The sequence below is a fragment of the Sciurus carolinensis genome, chromosome 1 (genome assembly GCF_902686445.1).
Source record: "Sciurus carolinensis chromosome 1, mSciCar1.2, whole genome shotgun sequence".
Lineage (NCBI taxonomy): Eukaryota > Metazoa > Chordata > Mammalia > Rodentia > Sciuridae > Sciurus > Sciurus carolinensis.
Genome location: NC_062213.1, coordinates 175,116,560 through 175,142,196, shown reverse-complemented (window position 1 = coordinate 175,142,196; position 25,637 = coordinate 175,116,560). Strand labels below are relative to the sequence as shown.

General features: G+C 35.9%; 1 protein-coding gene and 1 pseudogene across 3 annotated transcripts in view; both read right to left on the bottom strand.

The window, feature by feature from the left end:
* Positions 1 to 25,637, bottom strand: part of Eif2b3 (eukaryotic translation initiation factor 2B subunit gamma) — a 128,630-nt gene that overhangs the window by 86,729 nt on the left and 16,264 nt on the right. For all 3 annotated transcript variants that reach the window (XM_047566686.1, XM_047566704.1, XM_047566695.1), the window contains exon 4: positions 6,720 to 6,879. In XM_047566686.1, the coding sequence (XP_047422642.1) occupies positions 6,720 to 6,879 (160 nt within the window). The remainder of the gene's footprint in view (positions 1 to 6,719; positions 6,880 to 25,637) is intronic.
* On the bottom strand, positions 2,762 to 2,938 carry LOC124968708 (uncharacterized; annotated as a pseudogene).

Sequence of the window (25,637 nt, the reverse complement as noted above, 5' to 3'; positions counted from 1 at the left end):
ATAAATACAGTTATCTCATACTAGACAAAGGTCTAGTCTCATACTAGACAAAAATATACATTAGAGAAATCTATTTGACTAATCTATTCAAAAAGTCTATTCAAAAAATGGTGTTGGGGGCTGGGGAGATAGCTCAGCTGGTAGAGTGCTTGCCTTGCAAGCATAAGGCCCTGAGATCCATCCCCGATACCACAAAAAAAAAAAAAAAAAAAAAAAAAGGTGCTGGGAAAACCGAAATCCATATGTAACAAAATAAAATTAAACCTCTAGTCTCTTCCTGCACAAAAATCAGCTCAAAGTTGGATCAAAGATTTAGGCACTAAAATAAAGACCATGTGCTTAACAGAAAAAGTAGGCCCAAATCTTTATCATGTCAACTTAGGACCTGACTTCCTTAACAAGACTCTTAAAGCACAAGAAGTAAAGTTAAGAGTCAATAAATGGGATGAATTCAAACTAAAAAGCTTGTTTTCAACAAAGGAAACAATCAAAAATTTGAAGCGTGACCCTATAGAATGAGAAAAAATCTTTACTGCACGCACCTCAGATAGAGCACTAATCTCCAAGATAAAGAACTCAAAAAACTTAACACCAAAAAAAATAAATAAATAAAAAACCCAATCAATAAATGGCCTAAGGAAGTTCACAGAAGAAATATAATCGATCAACAAACATATGAAAAAATGTTCATCTCTTGCAATTAGAGAAATGCAAATCAAAACTGCTCTAAGGTTTCATTTCACTGCAGTCAGAATGGCAATTATCAAGAATACAAGCAACAATAGGTGTTGGAGAGGATGTGGGGAAAAAGGTACACTCATACATTGCTGGTGGGGCTGCAAATTAGTGCAGCCACTCTGGAAAGCAGTGTGGAGATTCCTCAGAAAACTTGGAATGGACCGACCATTTGACCCAGCTATCCCACTCCCTCGGCTATACCCAAAGGACTTAAAATCAGCATACTACAGAGATACAGCCACATCAATGTTCATAGCTGCTCAATTCACAATAGCCAGATTGTGGAACCAACCTAGATGTCCTTGAACAGATGAATGGATAAAGAAACTGTGGTATATATAAACAATGGAATATTACTTGGCTTTAAAGAAGAATGAAATTATGGCATTTGCAAGTAAATGGATGGAACTGGAGAATATCATGCTAAGTGAAATAAGTCAATCCCCAAAAAACAAAGACTGAATGTTTTATATGACAAGCAGATGCTGATCCAGAGTCAGGGGTGGGTAAGGAAGAATGAAGGAACTTTGGATTGTACAGAGGGGAGTGAAGAAAGGAGGGGGCTAGGTGGGGATGGGAAGGATGGTAGATTGAGACAGACATTATTATCCTATATACATGTATGAAAAAATTTTTAATAAAAAAAGTGTATACATAGCATCAGCAGTATGTCTTTATATGTTTTTTTTAACCGTTTAAATTTTGTGAATGCAAAAAATTATGAATATGAGGCTTTCATAAACTTGCTCAAGATCACATTCTTTAATCCAATTTTCCCCATGAGGTTTCAAGTTTCTTAAAATGCCCTATGATTGGGAAGAGTACAATGAACACTTGCTTATCCTTGAGAAAAGGGATATTGTGGAATTTCTTTGTTTTGTGTATCTAGCCTTGGTACCTAGTTCAGGGCTTGGCATGAGCTCAGTAACTGTGTTAAGCTGATTTTTTGATCCATTTACTCAATATGTAATACCAAGCAATAGTAGAATGGTGGCTGAATGCTGATGTGACAAGTTTTATATTTCAATAGTGGTATTTACTACTACCAGGAAATGGGGTTTATCAGAGTTTATTGACCCCACTGTGATATTTGGTAGTCTTTAAACCATTCCTATTTTATATGAAATATAAGAAATACACGGGATATAGAATGCTTACGTTATTAAATGTGACTTGTTATGCTACAGGACCAAATGATAATAGGAATTACAATTTATTAAGTATCTATTATATTTCAGGTGCTAGATTGAAGGTTTTTTTAATACCTCATTTAATTCTTACCAAAAATCCTGACAAGGTGTGGGGATACAGCTCAGAGATAAGAGTGTGTACCTAACATGTATGAGGCGCTGAGTTGGCTCACCAGCACAGGAAAAAAAGGGGGGAAAAAATCCTTGGGCTGGGGATATAGCTCAGTTGGTTGAGGGCTTGCCTTGCAAGCACAAGGCCCTGGGTTCAAATCCCCAGTACCGCAAAAAATAAAAAATAAAAAAAATCCTGAAAGGATTAGAGTGAAGAAAATGAAGGGCAGGAAAGTGAAGTTTTTGCCATAGACTACATGGTTTTTGAGCACTGAAACCCAGACAGTTTGAACTGTAGAGTCTGTGCTGTGAACAACCATGCTATAGCACAAGGTGCTTATTAAATAATCTTGTACAAAGTTTCAGTTAGAATGGAAGAATAAATTTTAGTGATCTACTGCACTGCACGGTGACTATAACGTACTGTGTATTTCAAATTACTAAGAATATATTTTTAACATTTTTGCCACAAAAAAATAAGTTGGTTGGAAGGTAATGGGTACATTAATTAGCTTGACCACATCTTTCTACAATGTATACAAAGATTAAAATATCACATTGTATCCCATAAATATACATAATTACTATTTGTCAATTTAAAAACTGTTGAAACTACGTTAAAATATAAATTGATAATCTAATGTCAATCTGCTAGGTCCATATAGCTAAAATCATTATAAACTGATCAGACTTATATCTTTAGGACTTTATTTTTTTGTGGGTTAGGGTGCACTATTTCTGGAGGTATTGCAATACCAGGGTGATGAGTGGGATGGATGGAGCAAGCTCCTATGCCATCTCCCTGCTCCAAAAATTCATTTAATATCCTGTCCTTAGATATTAAACCTATAAGAACAGATACCACACTTGATTTTAACCAAAAGGCCAAGAGAAGTGATCACATCTTTAGGATTTTAAATTGCTAGGGTTCAGGTCCACCTTCACTTACCTTGGGGTAGGGGTGGGGGCAATAACAGCCATCTTTATAGGCAGCATATTCAACTACTGACTGCTCACCATGAGCTTTCACTCAGTCAGGAGTTAGGAATTAAATTAAAAAAACAGATATGACCCCTGCCCTTACACAGCTTAGAGGGTAATAAAGGAAATAGTAAAGACAAGCCAGCTGCTATGTACAGGCAAACAAGAAGATATAATTTTATATTAGAAGGTTAGAGAGAGCCTCTTTCAGAAAACAACTGAGGCTAGATTTAGAATACACATGTTGAGGTAAGAAAGGAACTGGAAAGCATTTTAGGCAAAGAACCTGTGTGAAGACCTATAACAGGAAAAAACAGTCTGAAAAGTCCAGACATGAATTTGATCCTGCCCTCCTCAGTATTCACATCCACAAATTATCTGAGAAATAAGTGGCAAAGGGAGAAAGTTGATTCCTGAATCATACAGTTCTTAGTCATTCTCCTGAAAGTCAGTAAGAGCACCAACTGGGAAACTTGGACCTAGGGACTCTAGATGATCAAGCAGTATCTAGAAACAGTGGACTGTTGGCTATTCTGGCAACACAACAGCAACAAAGAGGCTGATCAAATATATAGTCTGAGAAATTCAGGATTCTTTTTCCCCCTTTTGGTGGTTACTAGGGATTGAACCCCACAGCCTCGTACATGCTAGGAGAGCGCTCTACTACTGAGCTACGTTCCCAGCCCTTGGGATTCTTTTAAAAAATGCTTATCATTGAAATGCAAAGCACTTAACAGGAGGAATTTAAAATTCAATTATTTAGGTGAACCTTAGCCTTGAAAGGTAGCAAAATGTAAATAACAAGGAGTTCAAAATTTTGTATTAAAAATGAAAAATCAGCTTGGTAAAGATTTGTCCTGTTTTGTTTGGGCAATACTGGGGCTAACCTAAAGGGTACTTTAATAAGATAAAATAAAAAACTTCAAAAAAGTATTGGGAATGAAATTCAAACTCTTTGCTCTGATCCCTGAATCTTCTCCAGTCCCATCTGCTTCCCTACCATCCCATATTCACATTCTAGCTATAAATTACCAGAATATATCACACTTTTTCAAAAAGTTATGGGAGTCAGCTTAAAGGAACTTCTAGTAGCCAAACTGTGATAACTTAAGTATAAAAAAAAAAAATTAAGAGGATGGATAGACAGAAAATAATTAATGTAAAATACAATTATAATGATACATAGGCGATAAAACCTAATGTGAAAGGTACTAAAAAGTTCTAATGCCAAGAAGAGTAACTCTAATAAGATACTTCATTTTTCACCTGAATGTTATAAAGGAGTACTTATAAATAAAAAAGTCATTAAAATATAATATCTGTTTATAATGTCTGATTGGATAGTTGTTTCTATCTTTGTAAGTAGAAAAGGATGAATATAGGGAACTGTGAAAAGCAAACCAGATCTTGCAAAAGTAGAAATCACATCAAGAACAAAAGGACTGATCAGCATGAGCATCATTACATAATAGTAAGGTAGAAAAGTAAACAATTAGAGCTGGGAATGTAGCTCAGAGGTCGAATACTTTACCAGCATGCTTGAGGCTCTGAGTTTGATCCCCAGTATTACAAAAACAAAAAAATCACTGTCAAAGTATCCAAAAATTAATCTGTGCCAGTGATCACCTGAATACAAAAATCAACTAGCAACAAATTTAATTGTTATAGTCCAAAATTATAAGGCTGGAGATAAAGCTCAGTGATAGAGCACTTGCCTAGCATGCACAAGGTCCTGGGATCCATCCCGAGTATCACAAAAACAAAACAAACAAAATTATAAATTATCCGAATGCCCTAAAAAGGAGAATTAAAATTACAAACTTGATTATTCAGCTTCTCAGAATGAAAGTTCTAAGTGGTTCTATTAATAATACTAAACTATTAGTAAGTTATACATAGATTCTAATAATTAGACTATGCCAATATATAATAACAACAGAATAATAGGTTACATAATACTGGCTAAGCAAAACCTAAAGAATACATCTTTTCAGGGAAAAACTCCAAGTAAAAAATACAACATTGCAGGAAAAACTAAAACTCATAAAAAGTGTATCTTAAAGGGCTTTTTGGTCATAAGTTTGGTCATAAAAAGTAGCTCAGGGGGCTAGGGTTGTAGCTCAGCGGTAGAGCACTTGCCTAGCATGTGTGAGACACTGGGTTAAATCCTCAGCACCACATGAAAATAAATAAAACAAAGGTATTATGCCCATCTACAATTAAAAAAAATTAAGTTAAATTAAAAAGTAGCTCAGTCACAGAATGAATGACTTAGATCTAAGATATTCTGGGAAAAGCATTGAGTTACATATTTCAGCCAAAAATCAACAGGTCAAAAACCCGAATTCTCTAACCTTGGCTGGACTAGAATGGTCTTTCTTTTCTTTTTGGTCTGATAAGATTACTATAGCTCTATGAGGATTAAAAACAAAAATAAGAGTTAGGGGTATAGCTCAAGTGATAGAATGCTCCCTAGCACCACAAGCAAAAAAAGTACTACTAGAATGCTAGAAGATAAGCTTGACTAACAAGTACCATGTTTACTGGTTACTTGGGGTGATTAAAGTAGTTAAAAGAAACATTAAATTTGTAATAGCAATTTTAATTGCTTAAAGGTATCTAATGAAATCTATAATCAAAGTCTAAATATTTTGTTTAATGTGATTTTAAATTAGATTGTTTTGTTTCTTATGTACAGTTGGTACTCAGTATCTACAAGTTCCATATATAGGATTTAACAAATTGCAGATTGAAAATATTTTGGGGGAAAAAACTATGTCTTTACTGAACACGTACAAACTTTTCCCCTAATGATTATTCTTTAAAAAGTACTGTATAACAACTATTTACACAGCATATACATTGTCTCAGATATTATAGGTACTACAGAGATGATTTAAAGTATATGGGAGATGTGTATAGATTATATGTAATCTATACCACTTTATGTAAGGGAGCAAACATTAGGATTTTGGTATTGGCGAGTGCACACACTTGTATACATGCGTCCCAGAATCAATCCCCCACAAATACTGTGGGACAATTTTACATGCATTTAACTATGTAACCCTTAAATAGAATGCAAATAGTTCTGAATGCTCTTCTCCACATAAAAAACAGCATTATAGAATCTAATTAACAGTTACAAGCATTTTCTTTTTTTAATTTGTTCTTTTTAGATATACATGACAGTATATTTTTAAAAATATTGTTAGTTTTCATGTACAGAGAAACAACATGTATCCCATTTGTTTACAATAAAAAAAGAATAAATTATATATTTTTAGCAAAAAAAAAATATTGTTAGTTTTAGGTGGACACAGTACCTTTATTTTATTTATTTGTGGTACTGAGGACCGAACCCAGTGCCTCCCACATGCTAGGCAAGTGCTCTACCACTGAGCTACAATCCCAGCCTAGTAGAGTGTGTTTTGACATATTATACATACATGGAGTATAATTTTTTCTAATTAGGATCCCATTCTTGTGGTTGTACATGATGTGGAGTTTCACTGATGGTATATTCATATATAAACATAGGAAAGTTAACAAGTCAGCAACTATGTCTTGTTCAACTTTACATCATTAACTCCTAGCACAGTATCTATGATACATAGCAGGGTCCTAATAAATGTTTCTAAAATGAAAGCATGAATGATAATTATAAAACCCAGCAAATACATCAAACTCCAAACTTACCTGTTTTTTTTTTCCCTTTTTGACCTGGAACTGGTTCTAAACTATCTTGGCCTTTTCTCATTAACATGGCAAGTGATGCATCATAAGCTCTGAACAGGTCCACAACCTCATGTAAGGCAACATCTGTTATCAGATCACAGCTCAGGACCAGCACATCTGTCTGTCAAATGAAGAGAAAAATACCTTACAAAGGAAATGGATCACACAAATCATCCCCCGATAAACTTACAATGACTTAGAAGCACAAAAAACAGACAATATTTTCAAATATTTTACAACAGCAAAACAAGTAAAATAAATGAGTTGTTCTCATGGAATTGTGAGGCGGAGGATCTGGCATTTCTGTTGCTTCCTTACAAATCTTACTGGGCAGTCCTGAGACACCTCTAGAACCCTGGTCTCTAAGAAACACAGTCTGAAAAGTAGCACAATGTCTGTTTCTATGACTTTGGGATAAATTATTTTTATAGAACAATCACTTTGCTATATAGTACAAGGAAACAGCAAGATGATTATAATATAATGCCCCATTCTCTGGAAACTCTCAATTCTAAGTTATAAACAAGTACAATACATCTCAGTTATATACAAAGCACCCATTTAATCTTATAACAATAACATACAAATACTATTGTTGTTATTAATATTAATAGTCTTTTTTTTTTTTTTGAGATGAGTTCTTTCTATGTTGCCTTGGCTGGCCTCAAAATTTTGCGATAGTCTTGCCTTAACCTCCCAAGAGGCTGGAATTATAGACGTGTGCCACCATGCATGGGTAATCTCTATTTTTAAAGATAGAAGTGAAGCCTACTACAATAGTACTTGGAACACAGTAGGCATTTAATAATTGATCAATGAGGGGTTGGGGGTATATGTAGCTCAGTGGTAGGGCATACGCTTATTAGCATGTGAGGAACAGGGTTCAATTCCCAGCACCAAAACAAACAAACAAAATTGATGAATGAATCAATCAATCAATGAAGAAAAGATTTGCTCATAATTGTGGTTCTTTTGATTACAATGCTCATAATTCAATTATAATAAAAACTAATAATAATTAATTTTTACAAACTGCTTATTATTGGCCAGGAACTATGATAACCTTCTGTTGTATCATTTCTATCTTCACAAAACCCCTATGCAATAAGAACTAGTATTATCAGTACTTTACAGATGAGGAAATAGGTATACAATTATAGTAACTTTCTAAGATCTAACAAATAGTAATGACTATTCATATAACTAAAGAATCTGTATTATTGAATAGTGTTAAATTTAGATCTGTCTTGGGGCTAGAGATGCAGCTTAGTGGTAAAGCATTTCCTCAGCATGTACAGGTCCCTGGGTTCAATCCCTAGGACCATTCGTGCATGTACACACACACACACACACAAATACACACACAATCTCAGGTATGTACAAAGCACTCATTCATTTATTCTTTTTTAAAAAATATTTTCCTTATTTAGTTGTAGATGGACACAATACCTTTATTTTATCTATTTTTTTTTTATGTGGTGCTGAGGATTGAACCCAGTGCCTCATACATGCTAGGCATGCACACTACCACTGAGTCACAACCCCAACCCATTCATTTACTCTTATAAAATACGATATGAATAGTATTGATATTACAAATATTACTAGACTAGTACTATTTAGGTCTGTTCAGTATTCCATATTGTGGGTATTACATATCAGCTGAAATATCTGATTTTAAGAGTAACCCTGAAGAGCTGGGGATCTTGACAGGCATGCATGTTTGATCCCCTGCACTGCTAATAGATAAATACATAAATTAAAAAAAAAAAGAATTAACCCTGATAAACTAAAAAGTATAAATAAGGTTATCAAGATGGTAAAAGAGCTAGAATCCATGGTAGTTGAAAGAACAGAATATGTTTAGTAGGACAAGGAGTAGGATTAGGAAAGGAGATGCTTTAAATACTTGACAATGTGAAAGAAGAACCAAATTTTATCCAAGTAGTTTAAGAGCAAAATCTAAGAATGAGCCGGGCGTTATGGCACATGCCTTTAGTCCCAGCGGCTCAGAGGCTAATGCAGGAGGATCCCAAGTTCAAAACCAGCCTCAGCAACTTAGTCCTATCTCAAAAAAGTAAAATTAAAAAAACAGGCTGTGGATGTAGCTCAGTAATAAAAGCACCCCGGGGTTCAATCCCTAGAACCCTGCCCGCACAAAAAAACCCTAAGAATGATAGGTAAATATGAACAGAAGTGGTTTTCGTTCCTATGTTAACTTTCAATCAGAGTTAATCAAAAAGAATGATACTGTAAGGTAAGTTTCCAATCATTAGAAGTACTCAAGAAAACACCAGATTATTACTTGCAATGATTAATTTATCCATTATTTATTTATTTATTTATTTATTTATTTATTTATTTATTTATCTATCTATCTGTCTATCTATCTATTTGTTTTTTGCAGTCCTCAGGATTGAACCCAGGGCCTTGTGCTTGACAGGCAAGCACCCTATGAACTGAGCTATATCCCCAGCCCTATCCACTATTTATTGAGCAATTACTCTATACCTAGCTAGGCCTTATTATGGAGCTTGGAGGAAACTGGTACTATAAAGTTTTGAATATGAGTGGCTAACCAAGGCTACTTAATTTATTTTAAACCACTTTCTACCTACACATTATGCCATCATATATGTTTATCATAAATTCAGAAAACAAGTTCCAAAACAATAAAGTAGAAGACAAATTCCTTAAGTTGCAATTAAAATCAATTCTATCAATGATTCTCAATAGTACACCTATAATTTCCCAGAGTGTCTGAGGGAAAACCTGGTTCTCACTGCCCTTCCTGAGTCTACCAGGGCAGCTCTTCTTTTATAAATTTTATTTTCTAGGCTTCTCTTTAAGCACTGGCTTTGAAAATTGGTTCTGTAACTTTTTAAAAGTCTGAAAAACACTAAATTATTCCACTCATAGGAATAAAGAGACTATTTAATATGCAGAATTTTTTTAAAAAATATTTTTGGTTATAGATGGGCACAATGCCTTTATTTTGTTTATTTAGTTTCTTTACGTGGTGCTGGGGATCAAACCCAGTGCCTCACGCATGTTAGGCAAGCACTTTACCACTGAATCACAACCCCAGGCCCCATGGAATTTTTTGTGATTCTAATTTTCCTAAAATTTTAACTTAAAATCAAGATTCCTGCTTTGGGTGGGTAAATGAATTAATTTAACACATACTCCCTCACAACACAAACACAACCTTTGTTGCAGATGAACTCAGGGCATAGCACCACTGAGTTGCTCCCTTGGACCTAAGCGCATAGTCTATTTAGAAAGTGAGACTCAACCATCAGAATGCCTTGCCTTACTGCATGTTTCTGAATATAGAATCCCTATAAATATCATCTTTTCAGGAAAAAAAATTCTTAAGTCTATAACTCATCATTCAGGAACACCAAGCATAAACAAATCAGATCATACACATGCAAAGTAAAGAAGAAAGTCTGCAGAATCCCACTGACAATAATGCTTAGAAAAGCAGGGCACATTGGCCATTATGAAACACATACATAAAATTATTACTACAATGATACAGAAAATGTCCCATTTCATCATAAAGAAAATGACAGTTTCCTAAGGAAAAATCTCCTATTTTCCTAAGTTTCTATAATGACCAATTGTTACAAGTTGACTGTTCCATAATTAACTGAATTAATTGTACCTCAGAGTGAAGAAAATGGCTCTAATGCAGTGCCTCTCAAGTGGTGACAATTTTGTCTTGGAAAATAAATGCTGTTATTATTCAATATCTGCAAAAATGTTTAAATCTGTCAGAAACATGAATGCTGAACAAGTCCTTATAATTGTGAACAGACATGTAGGCTCATTTATTTCTTTGCTTTTAAATGACTTTTTGCTCAACTGAATAAAAAATCCCCAAGGATCACAAGGATCAGACCCCTTCCCTCAATGTCTGGTTACCATCTGTTCTCAGAATGAAAAGAAAGGCATCAGCCTGAAAGAGCAGACCCTGGGACTCAGACAGAGGTGTTGTTCTATCAGCTCCTCTCCTGCCTCTGTCCCAGAGAATATACTATATAAGAGTCAATGAAATTCCCATCCTATATGCAACTCCACCACTTCCAAAGCAAGGTCTTTGCTGTCTCATCAATGTACTTGTTTCCAAAGCTGGAAACCCTGGAACAAACAAAATTCTAAAAGGAAAACAAAATCACCTTACACCTTCATAATACCTTTTATCTCTACATTTTTATAGAAGTTAGAGTAGAAAAAAATTGACCATTGCTTAGATTTTTATTCTAAAAATACAAATCCCATTCTCAAAATGCAAATGGCCTTCTACTAACTGGAGCCCAGAGAGAGAAATTGAAAAAAGTGATAAGATCCAGAAAAGTATTTTTGATCATGTGTGACCACAGCCATGAATAAAAATGGAATGTCTGGATTGTGAAGTAATTGTGTATCTGAAATGCAATCAATATCAATGTTCCCTGAACATGCCAACCCTCAGCTGCCTTGTGTTTCAAGGGAACAGTTCTTTTCTAATACTGATAGCCGGTCTCTTCTGTAGAAATCAACTGAAACCTCTGAAGATCTTCCTACTCACTATTCCTACAGTCCTCATTATGCCTTATCCTAAAACTGCTTCTCTAGAGAAGCCAGGGCATTGTCAAGGGCAAAAGGCACAGCTCTGAAAGATAACAAATGTGCACTGTTTATAGTACAGAAACACGCAAGGTCTTCAAGGGAAGGCAACACTTAGCTATTTAGGGAGAAATCAAGACATCCAGGAATTCAAAACAAACTGTTGCCAGTTAGTGTTGACTAAAGCAAACAAATTAAGCTCAGAAAACCCAATTATCAAGCCATGGCAAAGCCCAGAAATCTCTCATTACAAGAACATTTTCCATCAAGCCAAAAACCACTGAGTAAAACTACAGGGAAAATAAATGCTAAATCAGAAAACCGGATGTATCTGTGTGTGGGGGGTGGTAGTGGGGGGCAGTGAGGAGAGCTACTGGGAATAGCCTCTTTTCTTTTCCTGGCAGCTGTTCCATGACAGATTGTTATAAATAACACAATCTAGCAAACAATTTCCTACAGCAAGGAAAGAGAAAAACACTTATTCCGCTGGAAAAAAAAAAAGAAAAGAAAAAACATCAGGGCATGGTAAACTACCATGCTTTTACCCACCCAGCAGTTCCAAAAACCAAGGGCTCTGATCCAAATTACCACCCTCCATTCGGCCCTGCCCATATGGAACTAATGAATTCAGCTACTTAGCGTGACTGCAAATGGTCACAATTTACATTTTCCTATGTAGTCCAACCCAGTCCAATCCTCAAAAGTAGTTTGTGTGCTTTAATAAACTTCAACGGTTAATTTAGATTTGGTTGAAAATCTTAGAAAAGATTCCCAGTCTGTGGTCCTCAAACTGCACAGCAAAGGACCAAGTACCACTTTGTTTTCATTGAGGTTGAGGCCCTAGGTGCAGGGAGAAAGGACCAACTCAGTGTGTAGGGAAGCAATGATAATCCTTAGGTGTGAGCTGAATATTCTCCCTGTGTTTCTTAGCTCAGTCATAGAACTACTACCATCTGGGATTAAAGTCGGCTTTGAAGGTGTGGACAGTGACGTGCTAGATTTACAATTTTAAAATGGAAGCTCAATATTTATAGTTCCTTCATCTTCGAAAGGAAGTTTTCCACTTCAGTTTAAGTACAAATTCTATTCCTCTGTAGTAGAATTCTATTCATCTTCCAGGTGTAAAGCTAAAAAAGTAACTGAGAATATGTTAGTTAAAATGGTTTCTCTAACACTAAAAACATTAGTCACTTCTCTTTGGGATTTAGATATATACAATATAATTCTTATCCAAATGCATGATTTCAAACATCTTGGAATAGAGAAAAAACAAGGTTTTTTTGTTTTTGTTCTTTGAAATCAGACCTTCACTAAAATAATTTATTAAACCAATTTTTTATTTTTTTAAACAGGGTCTCACTATATTGCTCTGCTGGTATTGAACTTACATGGTCACATGTAAGTTCATGTAAGTAGCTACGATTTTGAGCATGCCACCAAGCCTGGCTAAACAATTTAGTGTTCTTTTTTTTTTTTTGGTGGTGCTGGGGATTGAACCCAGGGCCTAATGCTTGAAAGGCAAGCACTCTACCAACTGAGCTATAGCCCCAGTCCCTGGCTAAACAATTTATATTTTTAAATTTCATATTTTTTCTTTGGTCAGTGACAAATGTCTCACAGGACAAAAATACCATTACTCTCTTAGTGGAAAAAAAAAAAAAGAATAAGAAAACATTACAAGACCATAGAACATGCTCTTAAAATTACTTTACATATTTTTTGCCTGATTTGAATTTTATCCTGGAGCATGACATAGAAATATTGTCCAGTTTACTCAGACACCATGAAGGTTGGAAGATCAGCAGAGGATGGTTGGGGGCTGTGATTATGGGGACTTTACCACAATGAGAAAAAGACAGCTAACTGGTTAAATAAGTTAAGATAAAATAAAATCAGAGTTTTATCATCCCAAAAGAGCAACTTCTAAAATTTGTTTCTTATTAATTTCAAATGGGACCTTCAGTAAGTAAATCCTTCAGGCCTCAGTTTCCTTGCCAACAAGAGGAGAGGGCTACATCATTTCTGAGGTCCTTTATGGTATATGATAATATTATTACAAGAATCAATCTATTCTCAGTTCTTTATCGAGAGTTATACTCTGGGTTAAAGGGCATTAATGAAGGTGACTTTTAGGTTCTGAGTTTCTTATCAAATTCCATGCATCATCATGAAAGACTTAAACATCTTATTTTGATGCTTAGCAATTTAATCAAGTATGAAATTTTTCTTTTCTTTTCTTTTTTTGCAACAGTAGGGACTGAATTCAATAGTACTTTATCACTGAGCTATACCCCCAGCCCTTTTTAAAGTTTATTTTGGAGACAGGATCTTGCTTAGTTGCCCAGGTTGGTCTCATTGTGATCCTCCTACCTCAGTCTCCCAAATAGCTGGGATTTCAGGTGTGTGCCCCACCATGCCCCATTTAAGCTTGTATTCTTTAAAAATTAATAATCTATGCATGACATATATAGTGATTTTGAGATAATCAGAGAAGTTTGGCACAAGAATCCATAAGCAGTTAACTATCCTGGTTAAAAAGAAAGCTACTACTCAAGTTCATTCATTAAAGGCTGTGACTTTGAAAACTTTTTCAGCAACAGCCTGAGTTATCATACTTTTAGAGTTCTAATATATAGAGATTTCTGTTTGGAACCAATGGCTATATTCTATCTCCTTTATGAGCTCCTCTGGTTCCCTAAGGCTTTACTGTTTTTAAGGTGAAGGCAAAAACAACTAAACTTGCAGGGCAAAGTACAGAGGTGCAGGCCTGTAAACCCAGCAATTGGAGAAGCTGAGGCAGGAGGATCAAAAGTTCAAGTCCAGCCTCAGAAAACTTAGTGAGACTCTGTCTCAAAATAAAATAATAATAAAGAGCTGGGGATGTAGCTCAGTGGTAAAGTGCCCATGGGTTCAATCCCAATCCCGACTCCCCCGCAAAATTAACTTAAAACTGGGCAGCATTTTACTACTTATAGAGCTCTTACACATATTTTTGTTTAATTCAAACACAACCTGTTATCAATAATCCATTTTCTTACACACATACACAAAAAACAATGGCTCGGAAACACTATGTGATCTGCTTCTCTCATCATCTTGCCTCCAAACCAAACTAAAATAAAAATAAAAATAAAAAAGCACAGCTAGCAAGGGCATGGTGGCTTACACTTATAAATTCCAGCCAGCAGGGAGGATGAGGCAGGAGAACTGCAAGTTCAAGGTCAGCCTCAGCAACTTAGCGAGACTTTCAACCCTCGGCAACTTAGTGAGATTCTGTCTTAAAATAATAAAAAATAAAAAAGGCTGAGGAAATAACTCAGTGGTAGAGTGCCCCTGGGTTCAATCTCCAATAGCAAAAACAAACAAACAAAAACAGTACAGCTAAGAATTGTAGTGCTAACTGAATTGAGGCCCTCTTTAAATGTACTCATGCCATTAAATTTGGTCAGGCATCTTTTGTTTAAAAACAAATTATATCTGATGAAAAATTAGAAGATATTTGTATTTCAGAGTAACTGTGAAGTACTATATAAATGGTACACTTTTATTGAAATTAATAAATCTCTTGTAATGATGGTCTCCAGATCATAGAATATAACAATATCACTGGGACTTGCAGGGTTCAAATCACACTTTGAAACAACACATTTTGAAAGAGACTGATAAGAGGGATACGAGAGGTTACAAGGGTGCTAAAGTGTTTGCGAATCATTGGAACCAGGGCTACTTAGAGGAAGAGAAGAACCTGGGGGTCTAATAACTGAAAGGCTGCCTCAGGAACAGGAAAATACTGTATTTTGATTGCTCAAGGATTGTATATGATCAAAAAGTAGAATTTAAGAGGCAAACTGATCAGTTCAGCATTAGAAAAAACTTTCTAATGCTTGGAACCTCATAAGAAATCCTACCAACCTAATAGAGGTTTTCAAATATAACCTAGTATAATCTCCATGGGAGAGACTCAAGGTTTTTTCTTCTTTATTTTAGAGCTGGGGACAGTACTTGGGACCTTGTATATGCTAGGAGTGTTTTACCACTAGGCTACATCCCTAGTCCCTCCATGGAAAATATTCAAGAACAGAGTCTTGTGCAGGGTATAAATGATTCCATTTGATGTCTTTTTAGATATTTTCTAATTCTATGATCCCAAGAGTCTATCGCTCTTGATTTTAACAGTATCAAACAACTGTTTTGGATATTTACTCGACCCTTCATTCCCCCAACCAAATGGTCCAAAGATAGAGCAGAGATCCTCTTTGCTTCTAATTATCATTTCAGATAATTTCTCTCTTCTTCACAACCTCAGCTCATCTGAAATGCATGATAACAGGCAATAACACCTATTCCTCCTGATTGCAATCAGCTTCTGAGCTCCCTATCACACCCTCTTCTTCATGAGAGATTTTAACAGTGTCAAGTAAAGACAATATGAATAGACATAACTATTTACTCCCAAAATATTACTGAAATAACAACAAAAGGATTTTTAAATGGGCATAAGCCAACAAAAACAGGAAGAATCTCTGGGTGAGATGTAATCTCAAACAGCTTGGGCAGCTGAGGTAAGAGGATCACATGTTCAAGGTCAGTCTGAGCAACTTAGCGAGACCCTGTCTCAAAATAAAAAATAAAAAGGGGCTGGTGCACAGCTCAGAGATAGAGGGCCCTGGGATTCAATCTCCAATATAGCAAAAGGAAAAAAGTTGGAACAGAGAAGAACAGACATTTAAAAAATGACTCCTAAGTCAGTAGTAGGAAAACTAAAAACCAACTCAAGTTACAGTAGATCCTAGAAGGCTCAGAAACTGATGAAGGTGGAAAGGTAGGGAATAGGAAGTTAAAATAAAGAGGGCTTTTCCACTCTAGGCAGTTCAACTGCTACATAGGTCCCATACTGGCTAAAGAGACTAAAGTAGAGGATATCTGGATTGGAGAATAATCATCATACTTAGGGGCAGGGAGAGGGAATGTCAGTGAAAAAGGGGGATTTATTAAAGTATACATACAGGTTTCTGCACACTCTTCAACCTATTCATTTCCAAGAATGCCAGCAACCAGGAGTTTACCTTTCAGGTAGGGGAATTTAAAAGTTTTTTTCTATGGAATCCAAGGAATTGAAGAGAAAAACAAACAAAACAAACACAAAAACCACCAAAGACATAAATACCAGAGATTGTCCCCACAAAAGAGTGTAACCATATCACCTTACAGAGTAGCTCACAGTCAACACACTCCATCCATAACCTATATTCTTTATTCTTTATTTATTTTAGTACTGGGGATTGAATTCAGAGATGCACTACCACTGAGTTACATCCCCCATTTACTTTTATTTTTTATTTTGAGACAGGGTCTAGCTAAGTTGCTGAGCTAGCCTTAAACCTGCAATCCTCCTGCCTCACCCTCCTGAGTTGCTGGGTTTACAGGTGAGCACCACCATGCCCAGCAGGACCTATTTTCTTGAGCAAAAAGATAAAGAAAAACAACAACAACAACAACAACAAAACAGAGAAACCAGCAAGAATCATCAACAAAATTTGTTTTTTAAAATTTCTCAAAAAAAAAAATTTCTTGAAACTGAAGGACATGAATATCCAACTGAAAGGGTTTGCTGGGTGTCGTAATTATATGGAAAAACGAGATTCTTTTTTCATTATGAAATTTCAGAACACTTGGAACAAACAGAAGATGCTACAAATTTCTAGAAAGAATCAGTCATAAAAGATTAGCAAGGCATGGTGGTGCATGCCTTTATCACAGATATTCAGAAGGCTAAAACAGGAGGATTGCCAGTTTGAGGCCAGACTCTACAACTTAGTGAGAACCTGTCTCAAAAAAAAAAACTAATAATAATAATAATAATAAAAAGGACTGGAAATGTATCTCAGTGGTAGAATGCACCTAGATTCGATTCCCAGTACCACAGAGGAAAAAAGATTAATAATCACAAAAGCTTAGGACTTCCCAACAAAATTAGTTGCCAAAAACAGTGGAACAATGCCTTCAAAATTCTTAGGGATCTGTTTTGAGAATTTTATTCCTAGTCAAACTATCAATCAAGTATAAAGGTAGAATAAGGAGATTTTTCAGGCATACAAGGTCTCAAAAAATTTAGCTTTAATAAACATTTCCAGGGAGCTCTAATAAATTTTTCACAAATATAGGGGAGTAAACCAAGAAAAAGGGGGATATGGATTCTAGGGAAAACAGCATTAAATTCAAGAAAAAGGAATAATGAGTCCTCATGATGATGATACAGGGAAATGAAAGGATGACAGCTCTGCACTTGGCAACCAGTAGAGACTGAAGTAAGTCAGAGGTTCTGGAAACTTCCTTGGGAAGATGAAATTGATAAAATAACTGATAAGGCTAAATATCTAAAGAGGTGACTGGTCAACTAGTGAAACGGTTGGGATGAATTAATAAATTCATAGAAGATAAAGGAAACAAAAAGATAAGACAATTATTACCTGGCAGGGAAAAAACTGTGTGGGGCGGGGGGCGGGGGGGACTTTAGTTGACCCATGACTCAGTTTACATAGTCAAATAAATACTGAATATTAATCTTTCAAAATTATAATATAACTATATTAGGAGAAGTAAAATTCTCATTGTTCATAGTAGGGAATCAGTAGGTGGTATCTAAAACAGAAAATTCAAGAAGAATTTAAGCATGTTATTTAGAGACACAGAGATCAGAATAAAAATAATTAGCTAAAAGCAAAAAATGTGACTACCTTCACAGATAAAATTATGAGGGGGGCTCCAGCAATTCTGATTCTAATGGGATCCTTAGTCTCTTCATTACACTGATTTTTCACATCTTTATTTCCCTTGGGGCTTCATCTACACAGTGTGTGGTGGTCCATCACTATAATCACTCCCTCATATATATCACTGCCCTCTCTGCTACTCTCACCCCATATACATACCAGGTAAAGCCGCACTGTTAATTAAATTCCAACCCTCCCTACTTAACAGCTGAACCCAAGAAGTTGAATGTGGTTGGAAAAATTCATCGTAGTTCTGGATAAGTCTCTTTTTAAATTGATAATCCAATTAAGGGGAACCTTAGCATTGTCCAGCAACATATTTCCTAGTCAATTCATTCTGACATCCTCTGAGATTTCATATATTCTCATCCTTCCTTAAAAGTTCAACATGTCTGTGGCTCAGTGGTGGAGCGTTCACCTAGCACATGTGAGGCACTGGGTTCAATCCTCAGCACCACATAAAAATAAATAAATAAAGGTATTGTGTCCATCTATAGCCTCCTCCCCCGAAAAAAGAATCAATAAAATCTTCTACAATGATGGATATGTTCTTTATTTAAAAAAAAAAAAATTCCAACATACTTCCCCCTCCTTCACTCCCCACTTTTGAGATTCAGAATTGTAAATTCAACTGCCTACTTGACATTTCAACTAGGAAATCTAATGATCAATTCTACAAATTTAATGTTCCCAAATTATCTGGGTTCCCAATTTGCTCTTCCAATAGTCTCCCACACTGCAGTAAATGATAATCACATTCCTTCAGTTCAAATAAAAAAGCTAGAAGGCATTGTTTGATTTTTTTCTTCCTTTTATAAATCAAATCTATAAGAAGTCCTGTTTGGTCTATCTTCAAACTACATTTTGAATTCTAACTACTTCTACTACTATTGTTCCAGTGTTAGCATTATCTTTCAACTGAATTATTAAAATCATCTCTTAATTAACCTGTTCTACTATATCCTTATTTTCCACATAGCAGTAGAGTGATTTTTTTTAAAACACAAATCAGATGATGTCACTCATATCCAACAAAGGTCTCCCAAAACAATAAAAGCTGAACTCTAAATCCTTCTATGGTCTATAAGATCCTTTATGATCTGATTCTCACCTAAGTCTCGGCCTTGTATATTATCATTCTACTACTAAGTACTATACTCTAGTTACACTGGTCTTCTTGCTGCTTCTCAAATATGCCATTGTCATTTCCACCTGAGGACCTTTGCGCTTGCTATTCTCTCCACAGAAAAAGATCTTTGGCTCACTACCCTGCATCCTTAGTTTCTTCTCAAATGTTACTTCCTACCTAAAAGGGCTCACTGTTTTCAACCATTCTTTGTCCTCTTACCCTGCTTTATTTTTCTTCTTAGCACTTGTCACCTGAAATAGTTCCTTGTTCATTATCTCTCTATATCCTTACAGTTCTATGAGTGCAGGCATCTTGCTTTATCTGGTCAACCAGAATATTTATAGAATCTAGAATGGAGTGTGGCATATATTAGGTATTCAATACATATTTACTGAATAAATTAAAAATATTAATATTTTATAGATGAATTAAAAACAAGATCAGAAGGAACTTATAACCTCAACTAGGATCACACAACTAGTGAATGACAGAATAAGAGTTAGAATAGTGGTCTCCTGTCTTTGTGAAAGACTGTGTTCTTTTCACCATGCCAGCCTACCTCATCACAAAACTAAAATAATCCTTCTAGAAGAACACACTGGGGGGGAGAGGATCAGCCATATCAGTAAACCTGGGGCTTTCTGGGAACTTACAAATGCAACTAAAGTGAACACTAAGCAGCCTATACCATAATCAATTCCTCTGATTTACAATCACTGAAACTCATCCTCAGGCTCACATAAACATTTCTTCTATATTAAATGAGTAAGGAGCTTGTTCCAAATGTTTACAAAGAACTTGCATCCATCTGTGATCCATTCAATTAACAAATACATAGAGAATTCTCTCGGTGCCAGTCTCAGATATAGTTCTGTCCCACAGTCTCATACAGGAAGATGATGATATGACAACTGCAATCTCCTGCACAAGTACAGAAAAATCATACCCAATTCAATCTTAGGCTTGCTGGGGAAGATGAGTCTTAAGAGTCTGAGGGGCTACAGGTAATTTCAAATGAACTCTCTGATCAAGGTGACAGAATACCAACTTTTCATAAATTATACTGCACCATTCTAGTAGTCAGGATGAAGTGTTACTTCATGATCCAGAGTAGAATAGATGGCCCTAACAAGTTTTGAAAAATCTAAGCCATATGGGCTGTGTGATACCCAAAGATGGAAAGTTTGTGATGACAGCCTATGCTTTCTATCACAATTCCTAGCTAGCTCCTTTCCACACTACCCTACATCTCTTCAAGGAATGAAAAAAAAAAAAAAAAAAAAAAAAAAAAAAAAAGACTCAAAGGAACACAGCTTGAACACAGCTTGCTATATTTTCTGGCTACCAAACTACAATGACATACAGGGCTACAGAAGTACTCCAACCCAAGACCAGAGTTCCAACAAGTAGCAATCTATGAAAAGATAAGAGGAAATCACTTCAATCTTGTGTATATACATACTAGGTTAGTGTACTCATGAAAAAAGTTCCACTGAGATTTCCTCAAGGGAGGGAAAAAGAAGGCTCAAAAAACCCTACAGCCAACTTGTTTCTGCCATTATTCCTGGACTTTTCACTATGCCACCAGCAGTCTCAAAAAATGCATCATCAGGGATATACTGAGGCTCTCCTGGAAACCACAGCCCACCAAAGAAATCATATGAAGGAAAGGTGCCACTTAATAAAGTCTTTAAGCAAGTTAGGACCAAGTTCTCAGATCCTCCCTTGACCAAACCATACTGACTCTTTCTAAGCAGATAGAAATCTGACAAAAACAAAACCTCAGGCGAAATGAAAGATTCCAGGAAGAATGACAGAGATTTGTAATTTGATAAAGACATCAAACGTTCAAGTGAAAATAACTTGCATTTAGCTTTTTGAACATCTAAAAATAGAATATATGCTCAATCTTTCTAATAAGCTGTCTCCAGGCTGGGGGTTTCAACAGCATAGTTTGTTCTTTGTTGTAGCATGTTAGCTGTTTCATAAGACATATAACAATAGTCCTTCTTCTACATCAAAGGACTTCAACTAAACCTCAAACAACCAGTGTTTTGGCATGCATCATTATCCCTATTTTCTGGGTTGTGAAACTGAGGCAAACCTGAGGCCAAAGAAAGCTTCCTACCTTGATTAAACAGAGATTATCAACTCTGTCATTTCTTCTTTCTTTTTTCTTTTTCAGGGCTGGGGATCAAATCTACAGCCTTACCACACAGGCTAGGTAAGCACAATACCACTAAGCTACATCCCAGATCTCAACTCTGTCATTTCTTTCTTTCTTTCTTTTTTTAATTAGAAAAAAAAATTTTTTAGTTGTAGCAGACACAATACCTTTATTGATTTATGTTTTTATATGGTGCTGAGGATTAAACCCAGTGCCTCACATACCCTAGGCAAGTGCTCTACCACTGAGTTACAACTGCAGCCCCAACTCTACCGTTTCTAAATTAAGAGAAGCAATGAAACCTGAACTATAAGTGCTTTACACATAGGCTGCAGGACTCTATTATAGATTTAGTCTGCTTAAGTCTCTTAAATCAACCTCATTAACCCGCTCTCTAAACATATATTTAAGAAATAATCACATTCTCTTTCTAAAGCATAAAAACAGCACCAATAGACAATTACCTTAGACAGTGGAACAGCTGAGGGTGTGGTTTAGTGATGGAGGGCTTGCTCAAGGCCCTGGGTTTGATACCGAGGACTGAAGGAAGGAAGGAAGGAAGGAAGGAAGGAAGAAAGAAAGAGAGAGTGAGAGAGAAAGATAAGAAAGAAAATAAAAAAGTAAAAGGAACAGCTCTAATGTGGATCAGGCTCAATGTCAAAGGAGTCAGCCAGGTTTCTTGTTCACATTGCCCTAGACATAGAATAGAAAGTCTTACTTCAAGACCAGAATTCACTCCACTTAGAGAAAGATACCAAGATGCAATAGCTGCACTTTTTACAAGACAAGGACATTGCTTGAGTTCAACTGGAAGATTTGCTAGTTTTAAAAAAGAAGTTTTACGAAAAATATTTAATTAAGAGTTCTGGGACGTGGATGTAGCTCAGTGGTAGAAGAACTGATCTAGAATGCACAAGGCCCTGGGCTCAATTCCTAGAACCAAAAGAAGAGTTCTAAACAGGGCCTGGAGGTAGAGTAGGTCCTTGGCAAGCACAAGGACCTGGGTTCAATCCCAAGAACCAAAAATCAAACAAACAAACTCTCTATATAGCAGAACCACTGAATTGTATACTGAAAAAAGAGTTATATACATATATATGTAATTATCTAATCTACACACAAAATTCTTCAAGATTCTAAGATGTACAAATGCATGACATTTAGCTCTGGATCAGCAATTAATTAGGTGTGGGATTTTGGGGCAGGTTATTTAAGCTCTCTGATTATCATGTTTCTCAACAGTAAAGCAGAATAATACCATTTACCTTTCAAAGTGGATTAGAAAAGTAGTATACATAGTAAATATGAAAGCTCTCCCTCATGATCTTCAGATCAAATGTCTCAGGTAACCCCAAGGAAAATAAAAGTTATATCTTCATGATCACAATCAGTTAAATGAACTCCCTAGTTTAGGGCAGTCTCTAAGAACAGAAATTAAAGTTCTAAAGTAATAAATTCTCATGTACTCATTTATAAATCTTTAGCAATTTAAGTATCATCAAAAGTGCTCAACAAACTACAGACAGAAATCTTTTGTGAACCATCAGGTCTTACTGCAATGAAAGCTCTGTTGTTTCTCAATACCCCATTATCATTCTGCCATTCCTTCTCTCCTAAATAGTTTAACTTCTAAAAACAATAAATCCTCTGTGAGTCTTGTTCTAGAGAGCCTGCATTCTCTGAGAATGCTTATCTTCACTTTTTACTTTCTAACAAAGCTCTTCCTTTTTGCTTAAGAAATAATAATAGTAATAATCCTCTGATATTTCAGCTTTGTAGAATTCTTCAACTGTTAAAGTACAGGTTCTAGACTGGGGAGATAGCTCAGTTGGCAGAGTGCTTGCCTGTGAAGCATGAGGCCCTGGGTTTGATCCCCAGCATTGCAAAAAAAAAAAAAAGTACGGGTTCTTTCAAAAATTTCATGCTTTTTCAAGAGTTATTCTATCCTGTACCCACCAGGAATGTTTATCCCTCCTCACATCTCCAGCATCACAAATTCCTATTTTGCAAGGCTCAATTTGAAAAGTCACGTTCATAAAGGGTTCCTCATTCAATAAGCAGATCCAAGTTGTGTTTCCTGATGCTCCTCTAGAGGGCACTTAGTACTCTTCTAAATACCATGTTTCTAACCAACACCACAATTGCACTCTCAAGTAAAAAAGTTCCACTAAAACATGTGCCATCTGGCTGTATCTAGCTAACATTATCCTTCCAATCTTTTGGTTATTCAATGCATTTACTGAGACTTTGGCATCTATAGCATTTTCTTTCAACCTGAACTTGAAGCAAACTAATTGAGTTGAGTCCTACTTTTCCTATTTGTAAAACAGGGATAAAGATTCTATCTACCTCAGTGTTGTTGGGGAGTTAAATGAAATCATGCACTTAAAGAAGTCAGCATGGAGGGTCTGATGTTGGAAAACTGGTGGATTATGATAATACAAAACTTCTGTTACAAACACCTAATAATTTTGGATAAAACACAGCAAAAAATTACTCCAAATACATTCTGAATTTACAAGAAAGAAAGGGAAAATACTAAGTCTGGAATTAAAGAAGGAAGCTAAAACTGTACTGAAAGTTAGTTGTCTTAACTGGGGTTTTTAAGGTATACAGTGGGTCAAAGATGAGGTTAGAAGCTGGTGTGAGGAAGGCAGTGTGAAGTGAACAAACCAGGCCTTAGACCTGGGTTGAACAATCTACCTACTAGTACAGCCAGCCATCAAGGAAGTTTGTTTCTCTTTGGATTCAGTATAAAAGAATTCTGAGACAATATCTAACCTAGAATTCTATAAAAGTTAACAATGAAGAGTAAGGATGAAATCAAACATTGCAAACATGGAAATTCTCAAAACATTTATCTTTTATGCATTTTCTTTAAGAAGTCAGTAACAGCTGGACACAATGGCACATGTCTATAATCCCAGCTACTTAGAAGATTGACAGAGGAGGATCACAAGTTCTAAACCAGACTGGAAAACTTAGTGAGACCCTGTCTCAAAATAAAAAATAAAAAGGGCTGGGGATGTGGCTCTGTAGTAGAGAGCCCCTGGGTTCAATCCCCAGTACTGGATGGAGAGGATGGGGAGTCAATAGAGTTGGGTTTCTCAGAAATAAGGGAGGATCAAGAAAGGTGAAAAACTGAAATCTGGGGATAAGAGCACCTGACACAGTTTTATTTATTTTTTTTTTATTTTTTATTTTTTTTTGTGGTACTGGGGATCGAACTCAGGGCCTTGTGCTTGCAAGGCAAGCACTCTACCAGCTGAGCTATCTCCCCAGCCCCCAGCATCTGACACAGAAGAAAGAATTCCCAAAATGCTAGTAAAGCAAAATCCCAGGATGACAGCATTGCAGCAGGCCTCCAAAGCAACTAGCAGAGAATGGAAAGCTCACAAGAGGGTTGTCTCAAGTGGGAAGAAAAAAACAATGATGGAATACTTGATGTTTTAAATATATATCAGATTAATGTTCTTTTTAGATGGGATGAATCAGTGAGAAACACAGAAATCTAAGCAATTTAAAAGTGAGGCAGCTGGGTGCGATGGCATGCACCTGTAATCCCAGCGGCTGGGGAGACTGAGACAGGAGGATTTTAAGTTCAAAGCTAGCCTCAGCAACTCAGCAATGCCCTAAGCAACTTAGTGAGACCCTGTCTCTGAATAAAATATTTAAAAGGGCTGGGGATGTGACTCAGTGGTTAAGTTTTATGGGTTCAGTTCCCAGCACAAAAAAAAAAAAAAAAAAAGAGGTAATTAATAACTCTAAGAAACAAACTATTTTATTAAAAAGGAAGTTGAAACTTGTAAGGGATGACAAAACTGTTCTATATCTCTACTCAGGTGGTAGTTGTATCACTACAATATTATTAAGTACATTCAGCATCTGCCTGCCCTACCCACCCTCCCAGACTTCATGATGGACAGGCACTTGCTGGGGTTCTGCTTTTTACTTTTTTAATGTGAGTCTGAGTCTTTGTAATTATGGAATCATAAGAACATTTTTAACAATTTACCTGTCAATAAAGCAGAAGACAGCAATTTTAAAGTAAAAAAAAAAGTATATATATATTTTAAAAATATTTTTAGTTGTAAATGGATACAATGCCTTTATTTTATTCATTTAGTTAGATGCGGTGCTAAGTATCGAACCCAGTGCCTCACACATGCTAGACAAGTGCTCTGCCACTGAGCTAT